Here is an 18,443-nt window from a genome sequence, read left to right on the forward strand (position 1 = left end):
ACCCACCTCCCGCATATCAGGATGAAATCCGATTCCCCTAATGCCCTAATCAGCCAGAAGGAGCTATGGGGATGTGAAAAACAAAATCACATTACTGAGGGCTTCCAGTATGCCAAGCATTTTGAAATTTAAAGAAAGCCCGTGTTAAGTATTGTTCCCATTAAGACTGGGATTGATGAGAGGTGTCCAAGGCCGCATAGCTAGTGAGTGGTAGAGTTGAGATCTTCAAAGGTTGCAATGTAAACAGAGAAGAGGTATCATATGATACTAGGAATGGGCTGATCTGGGAAGACTTTCTAGAGGAGATCCTGAAAATGATGATCAGGGAACAGCTATATACGACAAAGGGTCGGAACTTCAGTTTAATGTGACTGGAATAAAAGTGAATGTAGGGAAGTGGCATTTGATGAGGACAAAGATAATGTATCCAGGAATCCCTGAGCAGAAATAAAACGCTGATTGAGGGGATTGTTTGGAGAGGTGGGAAGAAAAATTAGGAGCGCTATCAGAGGAGCCAAGAGCAGCATTTCAATGAAGGGGTGATTCAACTGCCCCAGATAATGCAGCAAAGTAAAATTAATGAAGGGAAAGTTAATTTAACAATGTGGAAGTCTTTGACAACATTATCTAGAGCAGTTTTAGAGAATTAGGATAGAAACCAGAGTGAATGGATGAAGGAAAGAAATGTAGCTGTATAGGAATACAAGTCAGAAAACCAAGAGGGATGTGGAACTGAAGGGAGAGACTGAAGATAGAGTGCAGGGAATTGACAAGATTCCTGATGAGCCAGGAAGGATGGTGAAGGAATTAGTCTTAGAATGGAGGGGCCTTTTCTGACATGGCTTGAATGAGAGAGAAGCTTCAAAGTGGAGATTCTGACAGTTTTTAACTTCCTTGTGAAGCTGAAGGCAAGGTCATCCAGGTGTGAAAGGTAAATGTGTGTCTGGGAGGGAATTGAAGGAAAGAGGGTAGTTTGGAATAGCTGTTGAGGAAGTTAAGGATACATAGAAGGGTTGCTGGGCAATGTTAAGAAACGCGAAGCCAAAAAGGGACTGATTAAGAAAAAACGTGCCCTAACCCTCATCCTTTAAATATAACCACAGGGATTATTTTTAAGTAACCTGCTAAGGCAGGTTAGGTAAGCCAAGTGGCATATACTTGATACTACCTTTAAAAAAAAAATTTTTTTTTGGCAGTCACAATAGCCAAAAGGTGAAAAAAAATGGGAGCATACATCAACAGATGATGGATAAGCAAAACGTGGTATATACATACAATGGAATGTTATTCAGCCATAAAATGGAATGAAATTCTGATATATGCTACAACATGAATGAACCTTGAAAATATGCTAAATGAAATAAGCTAGACATGAAAGGACAAATATGGTATGATTCCACTTATGTGAAGTATCTCGAATAGAGAACTTCATAGAAGCAAAGTAGATTAGAGGTTACCAGGAGCTGGAGGGTAGAGGGAGCGATGGGGAATTATTGTGTAATCAGTGGGGAACTTCTGTTTGGGATGATGAAAAGGTTTTGGTAATCAATGGTAGCAAAGAATTGTAAATGTAATTAATGCCATGGATACTTAGAAATGGTTAAAATGGCAGATATATTTTGAAATGTATAAATTTTATACATTTACACAATTAAAAAAAGGGAAGGTTAGAGCCCTAAGATTTCGTATTTCCGAAATTGCCACTAGATTTTTTTTTTGAGAACTTGTGGGTTTACAGAACAATCATGCATAAAATACAGGATTCCCATATACCACCCTATTATTTACCACTTGCATTGGTGTGGAATATTTGTTAGAATCAATTATAGCATTTTTATAATTGTACTATTAACTATTACTCCATGGTTTTAACTTAGGATTCACTGTGTAATGTGGTCCCATGGAGTTTTTAAAAAATTTTTATTGTTACCATATATACAACTAACACGTCCCCTTTTAATCACATTCAGATACATATTTCAGCACTGTTAAGTTCACAATGTTGTGCTACTGTCATTCATTACCAAAACATTTCCGTGATTTCAAATAGGAACCCTGTATATTTTAAACCTTAACTTCCCATTCCCCATCTCTGACAACCTGTGTTCTATGATCTAGATCTTATGAGCTTTCTTCTTTTAATTCATCTCAGTGAGATCATACAATATTTGTCCTCTTGTGTCTAGCTTATTGTTCTAGCTGCCAGAATGCAACGCACCAGAGACGAATTGGCTTTCAGTAAAAGGGGATTTATTGAGTTGACGTATAGTTCTTCAGAGGAAAGGCAGCTACCTTTCAACTGAGGTTCTTTTTTACATGGGAAGGCACAGGGCAATCTCTGCTGGCCTTCTCTTCAGGCCTCTGCATTCCAACATATTACATAGTACATATATATGTATTCAAGTTGACACCTGAATCTAACTATCACATGTCTACCCCTTGTCAACTTGGCAACTATACACATCACCTTAAACGATATTAAAGTGACAAAAATTCTCTTCTGTCTGTGGACTTATGGATCTCAAAACAAGTTATCTGGTGACGATATGCAAAGGAGGACATTCACAGGATACAGGTTTTTTCCCCAGGGTTATTCCTTTCTGCATCTCCAAAGGCCTGGGCTGAGCTGTGAGTGCTGAGATGAGGTATGCTGAGCTGCTTGGGCTATGCTATTGTGAGCTCTCTCATTTAAGCACCGGCCAATTAAACCAAACATCATTCATTGCAGCAGGCATGCCTTCTAGCCAACTGCAGATGTAATCAGCAACAGATGAGGTTCACATGCCATTGGCTCATGCCATAGCAATAGAAGTAGGCACCTTCACCTGGCCAAGTTGACACCTGAATCTAACTACCACGCTTACTCAATGTAATGATTTCAAGGTTCCTTCATGCTTTCATATGTATCAGCACTTCATTCCTTTCTATGGCTGAATAACGTACCACCATATGTCTATACCACATTTTATTAATCTGTTCATCAATTGATGGACACTTGGGTTACTTCCATCTTTTGGCAATTGTGAATAATGCCACCATGAGTATCAGTGTGCAAATCTGTTTAAGTCCCTGCTTTAAATTCTTTAGGGTATATACCTAGTAGTGGGATTGCCAGGTCATATGGTAGTTCTATATTTAGCTTTCTGAGGAACCCCGTAACTGTCTTCCACAGTGGCTGCCCCATTTAACAATGAATGAGTGTACCTATTTCTCCATACCCTCTCTAATACTTGTAATTTCTTATTTTTTTCAATAACAGTCATTCAAATTGGTATGAAATGGTAGCCACTAGCTTCTAATATTGTGGTAAAGTAAGTGATAACAAAGGTTGTAAGTCAGGTGTTCATTTATTAAATACAAGTTTGAACAAACACCCCCAGGCCAGATTGACAAGAAGTAACTTTCCTGGAATGTTTCAAAATACAAGTTATTTTATTTCAATCTTTTTGTTGTTTTGCTTTTCATTTTCTTTGTTTCTGTGTTCTTTTGTTACTTAGCAGAGCATGTGTGTTCTCACATGATATCAACAGTGTTGCATCAGTCTCTGGCTTGTAAAGGCATCCAGTAGACTTATACTCTATGCAATAGCTGCTTAGCAACCAGCATCAAATATGTAAGGAAGCTTCTGTAGATAGAGTGTGATACCATTTAGCAACTGGCATCTTTATCTGCTTCATTAAAAAACCTTTACAATTTCTTTGTTTTCACATATCCATTAAAAACTATATTAAAGAAAATGCTCAGCCTGCTTAATAAAACTTATTTAAATAACTATCCAAGTTTAATATTACCCTCTTGGTAAGACATGGGCAATACTAGAGCTGATAAAGCCTTCATTTTTCTATCATACTTCAGAAAAGTCAACGCATAAACTAAGTATGTCAGAAAGTCTGCTCTAATAGTTTCAGAACTGCTTCTGCATTCCAGATAAGAAAACACCTCTTGACACTTCCAAGTGTGTATATGTACTATGTAATATCAAGATAAGTTTTAAAATCTCATTTTTTTGAATGACCTTAAATTACTTCACAGCTAGAAAGAAAAAAGGCACAAAGGACACTTGGTTTGCTTACCAACAGTGGCCTCAAGCTATACACTTGCCTTTGTGATGAATTTAAAGATTTCAGCAGCATTAATGGTGCCACAGCTGTTTGTAAAGTTTCAGGAAAACAGCTGGGAAAAAAAGAGCTTGCCAGAAAAGGCTTACAATCTAAAGGCTAAACACAGAAGTAGAATACATAGATACTAGAGGCAGCATAGAGGCTGTTAACTAGAGAGCTGCTGGGAACAGCTGCCTTCTGAGGTTTTGTGCCCACTTTTTCCTCCAATTTTCTCCTTAAAACTCTGGTTCTTCCCAATCCCCAGCCCCTTTTTAAAAATGAAAACATCCTATTAGATTGGGTTTTGAAGATAAATACAAGTAGATAGAAGCTTATTTTATACACAATTCATTCTCAGAAAGGGGAAAGATAATAAATATGGTATGAAGCACATTTTAAGAAAATTAACATCCTGTTGGCCCACACATTAAAGGCCCAAGGAGCACACTGAATATCTTACATTCTGCCATTTGCAAAAAGGTCCTACACATCTACTTTCATTTATAAGCACTGCAACAGAAAATATCTACTTTATATCTAGTGTGAGACACCCGCTCTGATCTGAGGTTTCCAGCTGATACCATCAAAAAACACATCAAGGACTGCTTATGGCAACTTGTGTGGTATTATCATAAAGCTACCATCTTATCTGAAAAAGGGCATGGCTAACAATAATGTCCTCTAAATGAAGTGACAAGGATAAAGTGATATGATTCCAGATCCAGATTCCAGATCATATCACTTTATCCTTATCACTTATTGTATACTCAGGTTTAGAGGGAGCGCTAGAAAGACAATTGTCTTAGGGGAATATGCCTCATCAGCATGCCGAGCTGCACAACTGAGTAGGGACCTCAAGCTTAACTTGTAAAAGTAGGGCCCATCCACCTACTAACTAAACAGGGCTAAGTGGATATTTAAAATGGCTTGCTGACAAGGCTCAAATTCCTACTTTGATAACTAATGACCTAAGGTAAGTTAAAAGCAACTCTTAGAATTCTGGTCACAAGCCCAAACAAACATTAACTATACATTTAATAGTTTCAGAATTTTATTTATCTAGAATATTAGTAAACATGGCCACACACTGCATATATTTTACCATGTAAGAGACAATATAAAATGGTAGTCAGTTTACATTAGGCCAATATAAAAAAGCACAGGGCATATATATATATGTATATACCGATATATACTATTGACATTGGTCTCTTAAAATGACATTTTTTCATAGTTACATTTGTTGCTTAACTCTTCTGCTGAGGTCTAGTCCTTACAGCAACAGATTTTCACGGGAGAAAAAGGGTTCAGCATCCTTCTATTTATTTTCCCTGTTTTTAAAATAAAGCATTCAAACTGCCAAGTTTGCCCTACTAATCCTTATAAAAATATTGTTCAGCTACGTTTCAGTGGTGAGTGTTTGCCCAAGAGGTATCTTTGAGTTACAAGATAACCCAAAATTAAGGGTTACCAACAGAAGTTGCATAAGATTCCTTTTTATCATTTTGCCCATCATCTCATTCAAAAGGGATACATCAACATTGAGGTACCTGCTTTCATATGAAAAATTATTTGGTATTACAGAGCTATAATAAGGAAAAGGACTGAAGCCCAGTTCCCAAGGGCTAATTAAAACCTTGGTGACACAGGTCTTTCTGATGATATCAGCTGTCACTGAAAAATTTGACATCAAAAACTTAAAAGCAGTGCCCATCAAAAATGTTTGAGCCGTACTTGGAAGAGAAACAGTAAGCTGGCAGGAAGTTTCAGCAGCTGAAGTTAACATCGATTAATTTACGGTAGGAAAAGGAAGAAGAAACAGTAAGGAGAACAAAGGGTGAAAATTTGTGATGATTTCTAAATTGGTGATGCTATATTTTCTGCAAGCCAGGAAAGGGAGCATGGTAAAGCTCTTAGGAATCTTAATGATCATAATTTGAGTAAGAGTAGTTTGCTAATTTAGTATAAGGAAAAAAAAAAAAGAAAAAGAAAAGGAACAGAACCAGAAAGAGAGAAACCACAAACAACTGTTTATATATACTTTGGGGGTGTTTTTGGCTTGTTTAGTTCACAGTATTTATTCAAGTTGCTCCTTCTGTTGTAGTTTCCTCTCTGCGAGCCACCGCTGGATTTTTTCTTTTAGTTCTGTGTTTGGCCGGATCTGGTCCATGGTGAGAGGACTACGGTTAAAGGGATCTGTTTGGTCACTGCACCAAAGAGAGAAAGGGAAAAGGTTATTTCCATAAATTTTGTCCTAAGACAAAAAGAGAAGTAAACCTAGACATCTCATTTTAAGACTGAAGCAAGAGTTACTAGTACATTATAACTTTATTGCAGTGCTAACTTGGGGTTAGAGAGAATGAGAGAAAAGGAGTGACTAAGGAGGGTGCTGTTTTAATTAAATAATTAATTAATTTTCACATGGGTAGGCAGCAGGAATCGAACCTGGGTCTCCAGCATGGCAGTCAAGAACTCTGCCTGCTGAACCACCGTGGCCCGCCCTGTTTTTGTTCTTAAGGCACAAGTTACTTAGCTACTTTGCCTCTGCCTCTTAACAAACTTTATCTCCACACAGCTGTTCAGTTGATATTTGATTCCAGTGGTTAAAAATGCTATTCTTCTGTCCCTAACTTGTAGATTTCCCAAAGCACAGAGATCAATGTAAAGAGCCGTTCATGGTTTTAAAGTGACAGATTCTTGAAATGGTGTAAAATGTTTGATTTATAATGCATATAGTTTTAAGTAAAAAGGGACAAAGTCTTATAGACAGACCTTGGATTTAGCTAGCAAATTGCTATACAAGTAAATGCATGCTATGGTCCTGTAGGTAAGAAGGTTTATAACATACTTTCAGGTCTAATATATCTGTTCTCTGGAATCTGAAGGCAGTATAAAGTATACATTTTCATTGACACTTTGGAAAAGACAAACCACCCAGCACAGCATTAAGTACACAGTGAATGTTTAATACTAAGTACCATGAAAATTCTTTTTTTGGTCAATATTTTAAAAAACAGTATTTCCTTAAATTTGGGTCAATTTTTAATTTTAGCCAGATTCTCTCAGTACCCATTTCTATCTAATGCTGCACTTAAAAGAGGCTGCTTAAGTAGCTAATAAGTTTTTGCCACCATCAGTTTTTCTTGTAAGTATCAGGGGGCAGACTGTCTTAAAAAAAAAAAAAAAAAGCAAGATTTGGGAAAATTCATGGTTGATACTGCTGAGTACAACTGCAGCCACAGTGAGATTAATCCATGTGGTAAATATAGGATAAAATCTGAATTTTTAAAAAACCTTTGTCTTTGAAAGTAGAAGAGTAGTTTCCTAGGGCTGTTGGGGTTAAGAGGAAATAGAGAATGACAGCTAATGAGTGTGAAGTTTCTTTTTGGAGTGATGAAAATGTTCTAAAATTTACTGAAGCAATAGTTGCACAATTCTATGAATATACTAAAACCCAATGAATTATACACTTTAAATGAGTGAACTGTAAGTTATGTAAATTTCTTGTTATTTAAAAAATGAAATGAAGCACATATGGCAAAACATTAATGTTACCTAAATCTAGGTATAGGCAATATTGATTCCTAATATATTTTTTCTAATTTTCCATATGCCTTAAGTATTCCTAATAAAACTCAATTTGTTTTTACAAAACAAAAAAACAAGAAACTTCAGTCGTTTATATTTTTACACCTAAAATAAAATCACAGATAAGCTTATATTCCAGCTTGTTAGATTTATATCTAACATATGCTGATAGAAATTATTTTCTTAAGGGAGAAGAGATAAGGTTAGAGCCAGCATTTCTCAAAAGGCTGTCTTGTTTTGGATGTTTAAATCTTAACAATCAAGTGATACACCTTTATCAAAATGTCCCCCTCAGGAATATTCAACTCCCCCAAGTTGAATTCTTGATATTCTCACAAGCAATGTGGACAACCAAAGCTATAGGCTAAACCCCCAATCTTGGGATTTGTTCATATGAAACCTAACTCCACAAAGGATAGGTTAAGCCTACTTAAGATTAGGTCTAAGAGTCACCCCCAGGAAAACCTCTTTTGTTGCTCAGATGTGGCCTCTCTCTCCAGGCCAACACAACAAGCAAACTCACCACCCTCTCCCTGTCTATGTGGGACATGACTCCCAGGGGTGTGGACCTTCCTGGCAACGTGGGACAGAAATCCTGAATGAGCTGAGACTAGCATCAAGGGATTGAGAAAACCTTCTCGACCAAAAGGGGGGAACAGTGAAATGAGACAAAGTGTCAATGGCTGAGAGATTCCAAAGAGAGGTTATCCTGGAGGTTATTCTTATGCATTAAATAGATATCACCTTGTTACTCAAGATGTAGTAGAGAGGCTGGAGGGAACAACCTGAAAATGTAGAGCTGTGTTCCAGTAGCCATGTTTCTTGAAGATAATTGTAGAATAATATAGCTTTCACAATGTGACTGTGTGATTGTGAAAACCTTGTGTCTTATGCTCCTTTTATCTACCTTATCAACAGATGAGTAAAACATATGGAATAAAGATGAATAATAGGGGGGAACAAATGTTAAAATAAGTTTAGATTGAAATGCTGGTGATCGATGAGGGGGAGGGGTGGGGTGTGTGGTATATATGAATTTTTTTCTGTTGTCTTTTTATTTCTTTTTCTGAATAGATGCAAATGTTCTAAGAAATTATCATGATGATGAATATGCAACTACGTGATAACATTGTGAATTACTGATTATATATGTAGAACAGAATGATCAAAAGTTAAGACTGTTTGCATTTGTTTGGTGTTTCTGGTATTTAAAAAAAAAACTGAAAAAAAAATGTCCCCCCTCATACTTCAATGAATCAACAATATGGGGCACAGAACATTAGAGTTCTATGGGGTAAGAGATGAAAGCAGACAAATGTACATCTATGCTCTTGAGGCTGCTTTTTAGGACTGGCATACCTAAGCAAATGTCTGGCAATGGTAGACCTATCCACAGTGACTCTGGAAGATGGCAGCACCACAGGGTCAGACATCAGTGTGCTCATGATGGGATCCAGAAACTCATCACAGGCATCTGCATAGGTTTCCTCTTCCTGCTGCTGGAGGTCTGCAAGAGACTGAGCACAAAACACCCAGTAGTTAAGGTGAATTTACGGTGCAGCTGAATTCAGAAGGCTCAGTGATTACCTTAGTCTTGGTTCTCAGTAACCCTTGACAGTGGCAAATAATGACAAACCTCAGTTTATTATTTTTTTTTCAAGACCAAGATGGATATTATAGGAGCAAATTTAGCACTGAACACTAACTCTAAAATAACAATTTGGCTCAGCTGCTAGCAACCATGTTGGAGAAGGATTTAAGTGTTAGCAGGAAAAGAAGTACACATACAATATCCTTCTGGCAATTGTTTTGTTGTACATGCCCTAATTCAAAAGGAGACATGTATGGGAGGTTATTATTTGCATAATTACAGAGTCTCTCATGTGACCTCTGTATGAAAAGCAGTTCGTGGTGTTAGGTACATAAATCTCAACAGCAACCAAACTTAACATATGAAAATAGGATTTTCAATGGTCACACATAAATTAGGCACCAAACAGGTAAAGGAGTTTAAAAGTAGTTTCAACATTTGATTCCTTCACATTTCTAGTTCCTCAGAAATCCATCTGGCTAAGTTGGGCAAAGATGAAGCCCAACTTAATAAGTAACTTGTGAATCAAAAGGGAAGATTACGGGCAGGCCATGGTGGCTCAGCAGGTAAGAGTGCTTGCCTGCCATGCCTGAGGACCAGGGTTCGATTCCCGGTGCCTGCCCATGTAAAAAAAAAAAAGGGGAAGATTACTATCAAAGTTTTCTATTAGACTTTTGTACTATGATTTTTTTCCTTTTCTACAACTGCTAATGGAAGTCTGTCATACTCCAACTATAGGGATCAGCTGACAATATTTTAATCTTAAAAATATATGCATATTCTAAAATAAGCCAATCATAAATACAGAGAACAGAAAATCAATAAAAATCAATGACTAAAAACTTATTGATCCTGAACACTATTGTAAAAAGTTCCTCTGCATTTACAACTTACATATTCAAGTCTTTCGATAAAAGTCTTCATAAAAACGTTTGTACATTTTTCTAATAGTAGCTTCTTATATCATTTTTCTATTCTTGCCCTTACATCAGAAAGAGTAACAGTAATAAGAATATGGTAGTTCTAAGTACTGACAGACCAAGAAGACTCAGCTGTTTACATTTCTCAAGGCAGTGCTTTCTTTGATCCCCCTGAAATAGGGTTAAAAGAACAGCTGAGGTGACAATGTGACTTTTTTTTTGACAATGTGATTTTTATTTAACATATAAGCAAACAAATTCTCCTCTTCCTCACCTTGATTCTTTCTGCCAAGTTGCTGAATGCCACAATCATATTTCCAGGCTTATTTATTTTCTTCAGGACTCGGACTGTCTGTGCAAAGAGTGTCGGGGAATAGGAACGTCCGTCCTTGGGCACAGTAGCACAGAAATTCTCCTCATCCCTGGAAGGTCAGCATCAGAAAGAAACTGTGCATCAGGGGATAGGTCAAATAGGGAAGATAATGTATTGGTTGTGGAACAAGGCTCCCCATCACTTAGAAATTATGAATGTTCTTTTGACATAGAAAACTTTGTTCTAATTTTCTAGTAAGCCTATCAAGTATCCTTTGGCCATAAAAGAAACATTACTTTTCCAAACAGTGGTACAGCCAGTAAAGTTTATCTCTGTACAGACCAAGGTAGGATGCTGGGAATCCTACATAATGTCCCACCCAAGTCACATAAAATCTCATTATTTTAAAACTAAAGATTACTTCATCAACCAACCAGAAATTAACTATTTCTTTTCCATTTCCATAAAATTAACAACCAGCCATTCCACTATCAAAACCTCAGATTAAAATATTATCATCCCCCGTGGCTTGTCCAATTCCAAACTCAGGTACCCAAGATTTAAGTAGATAGTGCAGATATCTGAAACCAGCTGCTGTGGTTTGAAGTCAAATTCGCTGAAGTCCTTGACTTTTAAGGCCCCCATCTTGGGGCCAACCAGGTGCTGCAGGAAGTAGTTAAGCATGGAGATGATGCGCTCAGCCAGGAAGGGGTGCACAAAGAGTGATTTGATCTCTGGAAAAAAGCCAAAGTATCTGAAAACTCAATCAATAGAAATCTTTTACTTATCATGCCTTAAAAGTTTGGCCTGAAGAACTCTGAGGACTTATTTTTTTATAACATAAGTAATACATTTTACTGCAATAATGTTAGAAAATACAGACAAGCAAAAGAAACAAAAGAAATCAAACCTACTAACCAGAGATAAGCACTGTTAACATTTTGATATATATCCCTCTAGCTTTCCCATATTACACACATATGCATATATTCATTCTTACTTCCTGTTTCCTTCCCCTAAATACAAATTCCCCCCAATATGTAATCAATTAAGAGTTCATATCTTTAATACTATGTAAACATCATTCACAGCAGAGCTACATAGTATCCTGATTACACAGTTACATTTTTGACAGAGTATATTCTTTTGTAGCTTCTCAAGAAGGGGTACACTGGAAGTAAATTGATATCCTGATGTCTGTAAATGTCCCTATTCTACGCCCAAACTGAACTGATAGTTTGGCTGGTTACAGGATTATAAACTGGAAAAAAAAGATTTTCCCTCAGAAATCTGAAGGCAGGTTGTATTAAGTTCCAGTTTCAAAAGTCAGTTTTGGGGGGCAGGCCATGGTGGCTCAGCAGGCAGAGTTCTTGTCTACCATGCCGGAGACCCGGGTTCGATTCCCAGTGCCTGCCCATGCAAAAAAATAGTCAGTGTTGGGAAGTTCAAAGCCATTTTGATATTTAAACCATTGTATAGGACTTGATTTTTCCCCTGGGAGCTTGTAGGAGCCTCATTTAACCCAATTTTCTGAGATTTCACAATGCTGTTTCATAGTGTAGGTTTTTTTCAATTCACTGTATTGGACACTTTTATTAGGCCCCTTCAATTCAGAAGCTGTTTTTTCAGTCTTTGGGAAGTTTTTGTATTATGTCTGAAAATTTTCTCCTCTCCGTTTTTCTCTATTTAGAAGTGCTTTATTTTTCTTCTCCCTCTTTTCTAATTTCTGTTGCACTTTCATAGATTTCCTTGACTTTATCTTCTAGCTCTTCATATGAAATTTTATATTTCTAAAGTTATGTTTTATATCTTGAATACTCCTTTTTATTAGCTTTTTGTTGTTTCCTAAATGTTAAAGTCTCTTATCCTTCTGAGAATAGTATAGTTTCATTTTTAAAGTTAAAAAAATTTTCATTTATTATCTGTTCTTTCATTCACGTTGGAGGATTTCCCCAAATGTCTAGTGCTCCTTGCTTCTCATTTTATATTTAACTGAGGCACTAATATTGTCATTTCAATATATAATCAATATAAAATTACTAACGAGGTTTTTTTACATTCTTTTTTTAAGATTAAGTCTTGCAGTGTACATTTTATACTTACAGAATATCTCAATTCAGACTAGCCACATTTCAAATGCTCAATAGCCCCAAGTGGCAAGTGGCTACTGAACTGGACAGTGAAGTTCTAGAGGGAGTAAGGTAAAAGTCTTTGTTTGATCTACTACATTTAAACAGAGCTCAAGCATATTTTTCACACACACATGTAGATACACACTTTTATATGGCTAATTTGCCCTCAAGAAAGATTATACCAACTTGTGCTTTTTGGCAGCTATGTGAAGGTGACCATTTCTTCATTCCTTTGTCAACAATGGGCATCATCAGTTTTTGGGAAGCATCTCTAATGATTCGTTTCCATCTCGGACTGTAGAGAATACTGTCACCAGTCTGAATTCTTAGTTTCAGCTGGACTAATTGCTCAAGTGAAGCAGACCTTGACCATTACAGTTTTGGGGGAAGCAGTGCTTCATGTTCTTACCTGATGTGAGAAAGGCAAGGGTACCAATTGTTTCATTGGACATGATATTATGGAAACGTGCCAGCTGCCCAAACATCTGGAGGCCAGCCTCTTTCTCTCGGCGGGCTTCAGGAGTCAGGTTATCCCATTCACCTCGGTCCTTCTCGATCTGTTGAATCTTTATCTTGCTCAAATACTACAGAAACCAGACATGGGATCAAACAGAAGAAGAAAGTGCAAACAAAGAGAAAATGACGTTTAAGAGGACCACCTTAAAGTCTAGTAAACTAAGCTAGAAAACCAAAGACAATATAAGAAGCAGGAATCTTTACTTTTCAGCAGAGGGCTTAAGTTTAAAAAGAAACTGTGGCTTCATATAGATTTATTTCTGCCTAGGTAGAAATAGTATGTTTTGTGAAATAGGAGGAAAAATAATATAATATATGAAACCCAGGCAAAGCCAAACAAACAGGCTCCGGTGTAAAAAAAGATGAATTCTTTCTGAAATATAAAAAAAAATAAAAATAAAAAAGAGAAAAAAACTGCTTACCAGAAATCAAAGGTCTATCAAATATGCAAAATTTCTAAAAGGAGAACCCCAATTATTCAAAACCCTCTGCCTTTCAGCATTCTTGCTGTTGTAATGAACAATGTCTTAAACTCAGTCCTATAAAAATACCATCTCCTTCATTCTTTGTCACACAGCTTTTGCTTAAAAGGATCTGTTTATAAAACAAGACTTGTTCTCTTTGTGTAAGATAAGAATACCTACCTTAAATCTTAAAGTACAGAACTGTGACAAGAAGTAGGAGATCAAATTTTCTCATCAATATAAATAAATATAAAAATATCAAATATTAATTACTCTGGGGATTGCCTATGAGTAAGAGGAGCTCATGACAACCCAGTAGGCTACCTTCATGACTTACTCTTCATCTCCCTTTGGCTGAGATAGATCTTTGTCTTTCTTACTCCCATCATCGGGAAGGGAACTTTTGATAGAAGCAATAAGCAGTTCCATAACAGATAGTTAAGGAAATGATATACCCAAGGAGCTGAGAGGCAGCTAGTTGTATTTTGCAAAGGATTTGGGAAGCAGTGGGTAGATGAAGAGCACTGGCAATTTGGAGTCTTTATATGAAAAAATAACCCAAACCAGAGATCTTTTTCAAGGAGTAGTAAAAAACTATAACCTATTAGAGAACGGATTGCCTTAGCCACTGTTACTGAGGTGTTGGGATGGAAAAAGATTGAACGTCACTAATCAAAAGCCAAGATCCTGGGTGGGCCGCGGTGGCTCAGCGGGCAAAGTGCTTGCCTGCTATGCCGGAGGACCTCGGTTCGATTCCCGGCCCCAGCCCATGTAACAAAAACGGAGAAACAGAATACAATAAAACAAGAAAATGTTTCCCTTTCTTCCTTCCTTCCTTCCTTCTATCCTTCCTTCCTTCTCTCTGTCTTTCCTTTAAAAAAAAAAAAAAAAAAAAAAAAAAAAAAGCCAAGATCCTCTGATTTCTTTCTATAATAACTAGTTCTGCCAGTGTACCCTAGTTTGGATTCATTATACTGCCTTTCTAGCTCTCAGCCAGAGGACCCATCTCAGCCTATGGGACTTCAATGCCCCTGGATCTTGATCTCTAATGGAATAACAACCTAGAATAGTCTGTAATGGCATGTTTGACAGTTTGCTATTACTCACAAATTTCTGATGTTCAAGACTGACACTAGGTGTGTTACTGTGTTTATGTACTGATGGTGATTTGATAGTGTAGGGGCAATTAAATCTATTTCTTTTTTTTACCTGTATGGCTTCGTCCAAAAGGAAGATGGCATCATTCATTAGTAGGTTAAGAAAGCGGAGGAAAAGAGGGGGATTCATGGCTTCTAAATTCTTAGAGGCATAGTCAGCCAGATCCTGTAAGTACCACCCCAAGAAAAAAAATTTTAGTATTAAACCACAACTCCCACTTGAAAAACTGCTTTTACCAAGAAATCTTACCTTAATGCTCTCTCGATAGGTATCTGTCCCCCACATGTACCTTAGGATGGGATACATAGGACGGCGGTAATTAAATTTCTGTTCAAATTGATGGGGGTCTCCTAGAGTAAGATAAGAGCAAAGACTCAGCAAAGGTGGTGCTAGTAGAAAAAGAGTATATATGGGTATTTTCTTTTATTCTGAATGTGTCGATCCTACTGGCAAACTCTGCAGTGAGAGTTTCTAAAGCCTTGGAGGTGTGATCTTACTTTCAGAACAGGAGGGGAGACAGATATAAAGGACAATTCATTCAGCAAGGGACAAGGACCAAGCTGCAAACTAAAAGCCAAGGGAAATAAATGCTCCTAAATCCAAATGCAGAGTCCCTATCAGACTCTGAATGAGGGCCCTGAGCTGGCCATGTGGCAGTGACAGCCATGTGTAATACAGGACACAAAGCCCACATTCTTAATAGTCCACATTGCAACAGTGTAGAAAACTGTTCTTGATTACTCTGAAAATCAAGCAAGAAACTAAAGTTCAAAGCTTTATATTGCTTTTGACATACCAAAGACATCACCAGAGGACTCTGGTTGGATCATATTAACAGAGGAAAAGAGTGTAGGATATATAGAGTCAGATCATTTAGGTTTTCATTCTAGCTCTGCTTAAGTGAGTCTCTCAATCTATTTTTCAACTTTCACTCCCCCGGATATAAAACAGAAATTATAATACCTGCCCTACCATTACAACCCTGTAATGGTCATACAGTGAGATAATCAAAGTGATTTATTACACAGCTCCTTATGTATTATGAAGATTACATGCACTATTTCACTTAACCAATTTACAGATGAGGACCCAATTTACAGATGAGAAAACTAGGGCTCAGCAGTGAGCCAAAATTCAAATACTATAAAGGTAGCCAGTAAAATGTTAATTGCCTCTTTAAATGTAGGTGATATATATCATTGGATGGTAGGACATCCCTTTTAAAAATAGATCTTAACTGCTTAACATATCATTTACCGGCTGAGATGGGGTGCTGTTTATTCAAATACTGGAAAGGTAGCCAGTAAACTGTTAATTGCCTCTTTAAATATAGGTAATATATATCATTGGATGGTAGGACATCCCTTTTAAAAATAGATCTTAACTGCTTAACATATCTATTTACTGGCTGAGATGGGGTGCTGTTTATTCAAGCATAGGGGTTCAGGGCTAGATCTTAAAAGGCTGAGCAAAAGGGAATGTTGCCGGCCGGTTTTTTTCCTTTAAAAAAAAAAATTTTTAGAGCCACTGTAGGTTTACAGAAAAAGCATGCAGAAAAGTACAGAGTTCCATATACCCTCCCCTCACATACAGTTTCTCCTATAACTTTGTTACAACTAATGAAATAATATTATTATAATTATATTATTGACTAAAGTCCACAGTTTTACATTATGGTTTACTCTAATGTGCTGGGTTTTTAATTTTATTTTTTTACTTTTTGTTGTGGTGACATATACAATATAAAATTTTCCATTTTAACCACTTTCAGGTATGCTATTCAGTGGTATTCTTAATCTGATAGTCATTCTGCTTAAGGTAAAAGCATCTCTCAATCAGCACACTTTCATCATCCACCATTATGAAATCTGAGGCAGAAAATAAAAATAAGGACCTAGATTTTTATTGGACAGTTTAATTTTTTTAATATTATTTGATCAAGCAATAAAATAAAGTCGATAAGAGTATATAATTTTTTTTTATAGGTGAGACAGACCTGGTTTGAACTCTGATTCTATCATTTATTAATTGTATGACATGGACATATAATTTAAAATTTTGGGCATCCATGTCTTCAAATGTAAAATTGGGATAAAATTCAGATGATGACCAATTAATGAGATAATGTAAAAAAAAGCACTTAGCATTAAGGCTGGCACACAGCAGGTATTTAATGCATGGGGGCTGATAATTTCTCTGCTGATGCACAAACTGATCAAAATCCACTGGGATCACTTCTCCATGCTGGACCCCAGCTACATGCCTGCTTTACCTGTAAATTCAATGTCCACAAAGACCTTGATAAGAGCTTCTGCAAGTTGGGATGCATATGCAAAGTTGCAGAACACACGTTTCCGGTGGAACACACTGGATACTAAGGGGTTTGGGGACTGATCCATGTGGGGCATCACTGCTTCCAATACCTCAGCTAGTTTGGCTCTTAGATAGGGGTTCTTCATCCTGCAAATAGGGTAGAAAGCTAGATGAACAGAGGCAGAAAACTTAACTCCCAAATTTATGACTTTATTCTTTCCACATGAGGATTCAAAACATCCTATACCACCATTACAGGAACATATCTGCTTCTGCAGTTTTAAATTTGCTAATTTCTGGTATAATACATGGCACACCATTTAGTTTTTGAGAAGACAGCTTACCAGGTATAGGGGTGAACACTTAAATTTCTACTTAGGGCTCAGCCATTCCTTATGACTGCGCTATAATATATTTTTTACTGCATAGTATTCTGTTTCATCTAGGTTAAATGTGACTTTCCAAGCTACCTGAGAGTAAGGCCAGGATACAATTATTCTTTATTGCCCACAATGCATACAATTATTCTTTATTACACAAATACTGTTGACTAAAGATTTCTCATTAGGTTTGCTCAGTCCAGTGAAGGATTGGCTTCTACCTAGTTCTCACAGACATGGCTCAGGGGACTATGGACCACTCTCTCTTTTTCTTTCCTGTAAATCTTCATTTAAATACCTAGAATTTCTGTTTCCTTTGGCCTAGGCACCAAAAAATTCAAAGCAGCTCTACAGGTCACAGTGAGTATCTTCTTTTCGGAAAGAGGACTAGAATATAAGTGAGAAGACTGGAGATCAGAATGAATATTTAACTAACTTTACTGCTCATCCAACCCAGAGCAAACTTTGCTGTCATACAATTATTAGAAGAATATTAGAACCTGCCTGCAACTAGTAAGGTTCCTTGCATTATGGTACATGTTTTAACCAGGGACTAGCAGTAGAATTCCCATCGGTACCTTATATGCAGTTTCAAATTCTCTGTGGGCAAAGTCCTTTGCTTATTATGCCTCTCAAGAGTGGGCTTTTTGGCTACCCAAAAGGATGGTCAGGTGATTCATTAATGTTAACAGAACTTCTGAAGGCAACCCCTTATGATTCAGGCTTGTTTATCTCTTGGTTTAGAAGTCTTCTGAATGTTTTGCAGCTCTAAAGAGTGACACAGCCAAGCTGTCACTACTTCACCTTTCTATGCTTCCAGTGAAAATGGTGATAAAGTGAAGGACGTGCTCCAGAGAATCTGCTGATGTCTCCAAGATGTCATCAGCAAAGCGGCGTAGAAAAATGAGGAAATCACCCAAATTATCTGCAAAAAATTCTGAAAAAGAAAATATCCACTGGAATTAACC

At 37.0% G+C, this 18,443-nt stretch overlaps 1 protein-coding gene across 1 annotated transcript in view; it reads right to left on the minus strand.

The window, feature by feature from the left end:
• Positions 1 to 2,233: 2,233 nt before the first annotated feature.
• UBE4A (ubiquitination factor E4A) overlaps positions 2,234 to 18,443 on the minus strand; it is a 37,473-nt gene continuing 21,263 nt past the window's right edge. Inside the window, exons 12-20 of the mRNA XM_077112758.1 lie at positions 18,280 to 18,412; positions 17,055 to 17,242; positions 15,032 to 15,132; positions 14,834 to 14,947; positions 13,054 to 13,228; positions 11,066 to 11,246; positions 10,474 to 10,621; positions 9,048 to 9,205; positions 2,234 to 6,307 (exon numbers count right to left, since the gene is read on the minus strand). Of these exons, the coding sequence (XP_076968873.1) occupies positions 6,178 to 6,307; positions 9,048 to 9,205; positions 10,474 to 10,621; positions 11,066 to 11,246; positions 13,054 to 13,228; positions 14,834 to 14,947; positions 15,032 to 15,132; positions 17,055 to 17,242; positions 18,280 to 18,412 (1,328 nt within the window). The 3' untranslated portion in view covers positions 2,234 to 6,177. The remainder of the gene's footprint in view (positions 6,308 to 9,047; positions 9,206 to 10,473; positions 10,622 to 11,065; positions 11,247 to 13,053; positions 13,229 to 14,833; positions 14,948 to 15,031; positions 15,133 to 17,054; positions 17,243 to 18,279; positions 18,413 to 18,443) is intronic.

The sequence above is a fragment of the Tamandua tetradactyla genome, chromosome 8 (genome assembly GCF_023851605.1).
Source record: "Tamandua tetradactyla isolate mTamTet1 chromosome 8, mTamTet1.pri, whole genome shotgun sequence".
Lineage (NCBI taxonomy): Eukaryota > Metazoa > Chordata > Mammalia > Pilosa > Myrmecophagidae > Tamandua > Tamandua tetradactyla.